At 42.4% G+C, this 9,235-nt stretch overlaps 1 protein-coding gene across 1 annotated transcript in view; it reads right to left on the bottom strand.

Annotated features, from left to right (window-relative positions):
- The window catches only part of LOC104544399 (p53 apoptosis effector related to PMP-22-like), a 15,257-nt gene extending 6,264 nt beyond the window's left edge, over window positions 1-8,993 (bottom strand). The window contains exon 1 of the mRNA XM_010189259.1: window positions 8,703-8,993. Within this exon, the coding sequence (XP_010187561.1) occupies window positions 8,703-8,913 (211 nt within the window). The 5' untranslated portion in view covers window positions 8,914-8,993. The remainder of the gene's footprint in view (window positions 1-8,702) is intronic.
- Between the last annotated feature and the right edge of the window lie 242 nt (window positions 8,994-9,235).

Below are 9,235 nucleotides of genomic sequence, written 5' to 3'. Positions count from 1 at the left end.
AGGAACCAGCTTTTAGCTTGCCACTACTTAAGAGACAACCATGGAAGCTGAGAACGAGCTATTTAGATCCACAGTAACATAATGTCATCGCAAACATTTCTCAGTGATTAGTAGCGAGTCTCATATAAATGAGAAAGAATTAGTTCTAATTACCCCATAGTAATTATCTTAGACTACAACAGTAGGGGAAAGAACCTTATGCATAGGTTCTATCATCTATCATCATAGGTTTTATCTATCAATAAAACACAGTATATATTAGCAGAAAGCAGTGTCTTGACCAGAGCTTAGTTCTAAGGTAACAGCTTAGTTTGGCTTGGTAGACTTTAACTCTTTTAAAGAAAAGCCTATTAATTCCCCACCACTGACTTCACTCACAAAAATTTACAGTTAAAGCCTGCACCCAAGGCTTTACGTACTTCTGCAAACCTCTTCTCTCACTGAGGTAAGCAATTCAACTTAGAAGCTATTCTGACTTGAATTTATGGGGAGGAGCAGTTACATCTTGAGGGAGTGGTTCAAATTCATCTCATCATAAGCCCAGGCATGTACAAGCTTGACTTAGAAGCTGGCTTCTGAAAATCTTGTATTAATGAGGGCTGGTCCCTGATGCTTACTTAGCACTAGAGAAGCAGAAGTGGCAGAGGGCGTAAAGCCACCATCAAAGGGAGCACTAAGGGAGTAAGTTAGCTATTAAAATAATATGCACACAGTGACTCAAAATTAAAGGTTTGCTCATGAGAGAGTCAGGGAGTACCCCTATCTCACACCCCTATCTCACATTATCTTCAGAAGCAGTCGCATACATTGGGAACATCTCGGGATTAAAGCTCAGTCTTACACACTTTATAACATTTTTTCCATCCTATTTTTTTCCTATTTATTTTAAATTTAAGCCAGATTACTTACACTTGAATATGTATATGGGGGGTTGGGAAGGTCAGATAAATAAAACAGGTAAGGTATCGATAAATCAGTACATACACAGAAGCTCAACTAATCACAGAGTAGCACAATGTACCTGCTCCCTAACTACTCCTCAGTTAAAGATGGGTTTAAATATGTAATGTGAATTAAACAGAATCAGTGCCTATGAAAACAAAGGCTATGAACTTGGACTTTCAATTGAAACACCAGAGTTGAACCTTTTCAAAAAGCTCTTTTTTAATTTTATTTTCCCATGGCCATTTGAGGCTGAAGAACACTGAATTTACATCTTATTTCCATATGCACCAATTATTGTGCTCCTTACTCTTGATCTGCAGTTTTCTTGCTGTGAGAAAACTGTTCGGAAACTTTGGAAACTTTGCTGAAAGTCACCTTTTGCACTAGAGAGCTTCTTTCTGATAGAGCGCAGCTGTGAATCTGGAACTAATTTTCTGTTAGAAGCAAAATTTTACTATTTGCAAACAAAATAAAAAATACCCCAACATATAAGTAGAAATAGTACTTTGTGTTCATAAAATACATCACTAGCTCTATTTACTCTTCTTGTGACTGAAATAGCTTTTACAATGCATAAGTCTTCATCACTTGCTGCTTATTGCTGATGGGGTTGTTACTGAACTGTACAGAGGCTTCCAACATTCGGGCCAGGTTTGAGCACAGTGTGTATATTCCACGTAACAGGTGACATGAGATGTATTCAATTGCAGATTAGTGCTTCAGCAGGACCATGTGTGACCTGAAGTGTTATTTACTAACAGTATAAGGAAGCCAGAAGCCTCTGGGACATAGGCTACCATCATCATTCCACAACCAATACGAGTTTCAGGGAATTACTGGCTGATGAGAGATCTTGTAATGGTGCTTGTCAAAGAAGAAACACAGCATTACAATACTCATCGACTCCATGTGTTGAAGGTTGCTCAGAACAATTCAAGCTGTCAGTGAGAAGTGATATGGAAATGTAAAAAAACCAGTGCTTTGAGAGTTTTGCTTCTTTTCCTGAGTAACTGCTTTCCTGCTTAAGTAACCTGACTGTTGAACCCTACAGTGGAATGCAAAATCCATTTTGCAGCCCTTACCACTGTTCAGACTATGGAGAGTTTATTATAGCCCTGCTATATCAGATCACCTCAATTAGCTAGAGGAAGAGATGAGGTAAAGAGAAATGAGAGTTTAGCCACAAGTTTCCATACCATTTCAGCAGAGATGCTTCCTCTGTGTATGTGAGCAAATGGCATCCTCTCAACAACTTAAGGTCCCGATGACGTAAAGTGTTGAGGATCTTCACAAAGTCATCAACACCAGCATACCATATCTCCTGATGGGGAGATGAGAACCCTTCACATGATTGCTATTTTTCCACCCAATTTAACTGTAATTATTAAAGGGAGATTGGATAACAAACAGTGGGATGCCATCTGCAATTGCTCTCTGTAGAGTTAATTGCTGAAGAGCATAGTTACTATTTAGAAAAGAGTCTGATTAAATGAATCTGCCACTAAACATATAAAAGGACAAACCCTAAAATTACAAGGGAAAGCATGTTAGAGATTGCAAATGAGGAATGAAAATTGTCTTGGTAATTAAATGCTCTGGGCTTGATTCCCTTCTCTTACACCTCTTCAGTAACAGCAGAATTTTTCCTACAAGGTAGGGAAAAATCAAATTTGTTCCTTCTTTCTTGCATCAGAGTTCCTTAATATACTGTTGTGGTGATATTTTCATTACTATATACTTTTAATTGAGCCTGTATTTTCTAGCATACTAAGTTTTGAATTATGATTGCTATTTCTACATCAGTAACTAACTAATCTTGTAATCTCATTGCTCACTGGTTAGTCCCAAGTAATGTTATACTTTTAGGAGACTGATGACCTAGGAAATCATGTGCTTCTCTATATACTGTCATTAAGACTACCAGCAATCACTGTATATAAATATAACTGTTTCGTTTCATGAAGCAGCAGAAACAGCAACAAGCTCTTGTTTTCAGTTCACCCTGTGTCAGAGTCGTCAAGGTTTGCCCTGTATTCCAGGCAACGCACAGAGGGTAGAGCAGGGCTCCATTCTGAACCCTCCCACTGGTCAGAAACCTCCTCAGCCTTTGTCTCCCAGCTGCAAGGACACTTTGACAAATCTACTTGAATTTTACCAAATTGTGAAAGCCTTTAGGTGCAGAACATTGACTTCAGGGAAAGTCTGCAATTGTATGCTTCATTTCTGTTTCTACATGCAGACGCCCTGGGAAGCCAAAGCCATCGGGACAGCCTATTTCTCCTCCCAGGCCCTGCTGAGAGGGTTTGTATCCCAGCTCATCACTCTGGAAATATCCCCGTGTCACTCTGCTCAGGACACTTGCTTAAGCTTGAGGCAAATGAGGGCTTCTTCACACCTGGGATTAGGTTCTGACTGTCAGATATGATGGGAACATGAAGGAAGGCGAAACACTTTTATGTAGGCAGTGTGGCAAGGGGGAAACTTGGTGTCCAGTCTGTCCTGTGCCACAGATGTGATGAGTCACTGGTCTGCTGCAGAAGGTAGTTTTCCAGAGGGAGAGCTGTGGGGCATGCAGTGCAAGGCCAGTAGCAGGTGTAGTAGTAAGAGAGGTCCTTTTCTGCTTGGAGACTGCTCCCGACCACACTGTGTACCTCACTGTTGTAGGATTAGCTCCGTATTTTTAGCAAGTGATTTCCATGTTGTTATTCCTCCAGAATAAAAAATGGTGCTTCATTATAAGAAAAGATTCTCTGGACCCAAGAGCCTGATATACACAAAACAGGGAAGAAAATCTATTCCTCTTTGGGGTTCTTACAAGACTAAAGCAGAATATTTCTCTCCTTGAGAACACTACCTTCTTTCACTTATCCTGTAGACGTACTCATACAGGCTGGGCAGAGAATGGATTGAGAGCAGCTCTGAGGAGGAGGACTTGGGCATGTTGGTTGACAAAAAGTTCAACGTGAGCCAGCAATGTGTGCTTGCAGCCCAGAAAACCAACCTAATCCTGGGCTGCATCAAAAGCAGTGTGACCAACATGTTGAGGGAGGTGATTCTTGCCCTCCACTTTTCCCTTCTGAGAACCCACCTGGAGTACTGCATCCAGCTCATGGGCCCCCAACATAAGAAGGACATGGACCTGTTGGAGCTACCCCAGTGGAGGGCCATGAAGATGATCAGGGGGCTGAAACACCTCCCCTACGAGGCCAGGCTGAGAGAAGTGGGGTTGTTCAGCCTGGAGAAGAGAAGGCTCTGGGGGGACCTTATTGTAGCCTTCCAGCACTTAACGGGGGCCTACAGGAAAGATGGGGATGGACTCTTTATGAGGGAGTGTAGTGGGGGTAATGGTTTTAAACTGGAAGAGGGTAGATTTAGACTAGATATTAGGAAGAAATTCTTTACTGTCAGGGTTGTGAGACACTGGTACAGGTCGCCCAGAGAAGCTGTGGATGCCCCTTCTCTGGAAGTGTTCAAGGCCAGGTTGGACAGGGCTTTGGGCAACCTGGTCTAGTGGGAGGGGTCCCTGGCCAGATGGTCTTTAAGGTCCCTTCCAACTCAAACCATTCTCTGATTCTATGACTCCGTGATCTGCTGCCATATTTGAAGTAAATTTTTGTCCATTATAATCATACTACACTAGCCATCCTATCTCATAGTATTGTATGAATGGTCATGGACCAAAATAAAACCAGAGTGAGCTGGAACATAGTTACCCATTATTTGCCTGGAAGACAAGATGTAGGAAGATGTACTTTCCAGATGGCAAAATCATTCATCCATTCACTAATCTCCACAGCCACTAAACCCTCCACATATATTAGGAAAAGGCTATAATTTAATACTATGTTTTGAAAATAACTGAAGAACTGGATTCCAATTGTCATGTGGAAATGCCTTTTCCTGATTTTTTCCCTAAGACCTCTATTTGAACCATGCAAATGTGCCAACCATGTCAACCTAATTCTAGAGCCTTAAGCTTGCAGTTATTTGATGGCAGCATCTGTACATGGAAGAGCTGTAGGGCCAGGTGGGACAAGTGTAGCCATGAGTTATTCATCTTATTGTGCATCACATTGGGACTAATAAAATAAAATCCGTTCTTTTCTCCCAACCAAACCCACACAGGTTTAAACATCTTCAAAGCTTGCACCAGAATAAATTACACACTGAAAAAGTATCTCAGGTCTGAAAGACACACCTTGTTTAAGAGAGGTATATAGCCAAAAATCAAGAAAAACAAAGGAGTTCTGTGCCAGCTTCAGGAAGGGATTTAACCTCTGCATTCTCTTTACAAGCTCAGCCATGTTCCAGACAGATACCTTCCACATTGTGCTCATTATCTATCCAGAACGTCTTTGTCTTTGTAAAGGTTCAGACATGTTATAAGCTTGAGACCTTTATTTGTTCCATGTGCCGGAACATTGCAGAGCTACAGTTTGCATCTCTCAGTCCCTCATTCTAAACTCCATTCATTTCTAGAAAGTGTCCTAATGCACGAGGTACTTTTCCCCAGAAAACTCTATTGATTTGAGCTAAATATGCTTGAAAAGTGAACAACATTTGATAAAATCGAGATGAGTGCCATATGGTTAAAGCAGAAGATCTGAATGCTTGGAGAAGATAATAGAGTGTATAAACTCTTCCCAGTCTCACTTTCCACAGAGTTCATAAACTTTGCAGAAAGTCTAGAGCATGTAGATGCTTTCACAGAAGATAACTGCACTGGTGAAGTTACTCTCCCACCTTTCAAAAAACGAAACTGTACTGGCATCTTGTCTTCCCTGTGAGCTTTTGAATTCTGACAGCTTAAGCAACTATTCAGAGACTCCAGACTCCACTGGTGCAACCAGTGAAACATTCAACCTTCTTGCCTTTCAAACTGACTGACCTCAATGTTGGATGTTGGCTTTTTGTCTTCTGTGTATATATGTATGTTAAGCCAAACAGCAGAGATTCAAGAGGAATTACAAACATTGCAGGTGGAGAATTTGGTTTGAATCTGTACATTATATTGAACAACTTGCAAGAACGTTGCAATTATATCTAATTATGATAGGATGAAGACATCTGTGGTGCATTAAGACAGCTGGGGTACACATGCATATCATGTATGTCAGTGAAACCATCGCTGCAGAAAGACCAAATTTCAGAAGCTACCCAGTCCATGGCAGATTAGGCAGGGAAGCTGAGAGTAAAACCCAGAGAAAAAGAGATGGGAATTGTGGAATAGAGGGGGGAAATTGCAAGTTCATCTCAGGAAAGATGTAAAACACTTCTGTCCTTTCTGTTTACATCACATCTTTTGTCTCTGTGCTTGGGAAGGTGTGTAATTACACCCTGTTTATTGAGCACTGTGTTTAGCTTGCCACAAGACAAAGTTTAACATCCCACAGAACACGATACTGAATGCTTGTTTTCTATGACCTTTCTGGAGCAGTGTGGATAATGTCATCCCAGAATTATTAAAGTCCTATATTTAATCTCTGAGGCAGGTAGGAACAGGCTCAATACAAGACCTGGATGCTCGCAAAGTGAGATGCTGTCTCATGGCCTTGTCTTTTGGGTGGAATCCAAGACCAGCATCAGGCATCTGCATCTTGCGTGAGGAAAGGCAGGAGTCCCAGAAGGAAAATTTCAACACCACACCAACTGAGCAAGGACAGAATGATAGGAAAACCAGAGGACAGGATTAGATCTGAACATATCCTACCTCTAGAGAGAAGGCGTCTGAAGGAACAGGCTGGAAAGGATCAGGACAGTGCCATGAGTTTGCAACCTTCACAGTCAGATCTACAGCCCTCTTATGGGTCAGGGATAACCCACCCCTGCACTGGCCAAGATCTATGTTGTAATGGCACAGTCTTGCAGATGCAGAAGCCTGGCAGCTTAATCCACTGTCACTTGGCCTGTGCACACATTTTTTACATACAGGCTTTACATATTCTCCCATTGTCCCAGACATATCTTCCTTTTCCATCTGGAAATTTTGTCCTGGAGGATTTTGAGGATTTGCTTAGGTTTTCTGGGTATTTAGTAAGCTTGAAGAGATCAAATGATACATGCATGCCCATTGAGAGCATAATGTAGTACATGAACAGCACTTCTAATGCTTTCAGAAGCATCAGCTAAGTCTTTAATGTATGTGCTGGAGAATATTCTCCATGTGTGTACTAAGTCCAACATTTCTAACATGTTAGAAGTGCTTGGCTTACTGTGGATGTGATTCATGGTAATCCCGGACATTGCAGGATAGTCCACGTAGAGGATGACCTACCTGGTTTCTCTGTAGATGCTATCCTGCGTAAAACTCTGCACATAACTGCATGTCTGCATTTAAGCATGTCAGAGTGAAGCAGGATAAGGAAGGAAGTGAAATGCCAAACAACCATGTAGGACCTGGGAGCAAGGTAAAATTTCTCTTGTATTTTCAAGAGAAGCAAGGTGAAACTTCTAAATATTTTCTGTCCAGTTAAAGCTGGCATTCATGACACAGACAGTGCTCAACCTGGAGATCAGGAGGAGGGCTCACTGTTCATGGAAACTCAGGACTGAGAAGCCCTTTGCTAAGCATCATGGTCTTGCTTCTGCTCTCCAGCGCTTTGAGCCAGAGGCAGCAAACTAGCTTGATCCATGCCCAGCCATGCAGGTGATGGAGGAGCTCTGGGGGCAGGACTGGCTGTGATGCTGAATGCAGCCAGTCTTGTCCTGGAGTCCCACACTCACAGAGGCCTGCTACAGTTAACTCATTACAACTGAATTTTGTGCGTAGAAGGTAGAGTTTGACTGTAGATTATAAACTTTCAGGAACAATTTTGAAAACTTGTAATAAATGATCCCTGAGACTGCTTCTGCAATTGTTTTTATGCTCATTTTCAACAAAAGCAGTTGAGACTCTGAGCCTTAGATAAAATGTTCTTCCTTTCAATTTGAAATAGCATAAATTGTAAGAACATTTGAACTTTCCTCCTGGCTCAGCCTAACAGCCCATCACTCACAATACCTAGTTTCAGACTGTGACTAATAACATATATAGAAAAGAAAAAGGAAAAAAAAAAGAGAGAGCACATCTAGAGTGATCCTACTCTTGGCCTGTTCTCTCAGACTTGGTGGTTTTCATATTTTCAAGCTGAAGGTTGCACCTGGGTCAATATGTTAATAGTGTACTTAGTCAAAACTCAGTACAAACAAGAAATTCTTTCATCTTTCATCTTTCTTTTGCAATCACAAGGAGACTCTTTCACACGACCCACCTACCAGAGCAGTTTCAGGGCAGCATTCTTGCAGCCTGACACTCCCTGGGAATATCTTTCTACCATCTTACATTTTTGCCTCCCCATTTCTTGCTGGCTCTCAAGACTGGTTTATCACACTAGTGCCAGGCTTACCCACAAAACTTGCTGCTTGGACATTTGATCAGCCATAGCTGTTAAATTTTGGAAAGCAGTAATTAGTGAGAAGAGGTTACTAGCTTCTTCTAAGCGAGGAAGAAAACTTAAAATATTGTAACATTTTCTGCACTGGGACATTGCCATGTATGGTTTTTTGTACTGTGCAACCCACCACCTAAAGCAACTTTTTTCCTTCATCTTGTTAGTCAAAAGCTTTGATGTGTTTCAGTGACAGTCCCTATTGCCTGTAACTTCATATTTAAATGCCAGATAGTAGGCAATAAGGGTAGGAGAGGTGAGGGAAGAAGAGCTTGGAGATGTGACCCACTGCTTCAGAGACTGCTCTCCGGCACCCTTGCAGGCACTTACCGTAATCCATGAGGGACTCGCAGGTCCATTCCCCATCCTGCGAAGGCCTTTGACAGCTCTCCCATAGTGACGCTCGCTGCATGTAGGGCAAGGTCTGCGACTCCAGCCAGCCATTGCCTGCCAGTGCGATGATACCAAAGATGACGCCTATGCCCAGGAGCAGGGGTAGGATCCATCTGCACCGCGTGTAGTCAAGGCCGTATTTCACCATCTTCCAGGGCCGGGGGAGGGTGGTGGGACGAGGATGGCCGTCTCTGCCACGGACTCAGTGATGCGAAGCAAAGGCTGCTTCTGCAAAGCTCCTGGAAAGCGACAGCCTGTACCTGTGAGCGTGCGTGCGTGCAGATATTTGAGAAAAGCTTTTCAGTCAGGAAGGACACGGCAGGGAAGAGGGGAGGGATGGAGGAAGGGAGCTCCACCTAGATTCAGATGAGTAAGAGTTGCCACTAAGCAATAACCAGTTGAGCTGGGGAGAAGTTTGGAGGCTGGGTTTATCTGTGGGATCCTCTCTACCCTGCTGACTAGGTAACAAA

The sequence above is a fragment of the Mesitornis unicolor genome, unplaced genomic scaffold (genome assembly GCF_000695765.1).
Source record: "Mesitornis unicolor isolate BGI_N332 unplaced genomic scaffold, ASM69576v1 scaffold24457, whole genome shotgun sequence".
Taxonomy (NCBI): domain Eukaryota; kingdom Metazoa; phylum Chordata; class Aves; order Mesitornithiformes; family Mesitornithidae; genus Mesitornis; species Mesitornis unicolor.
The sequence above is the reverse complement of the archived record's forward strand: the minus strand, read 5'-3'. Positions and strand labels throughout refer to the sequence as shown.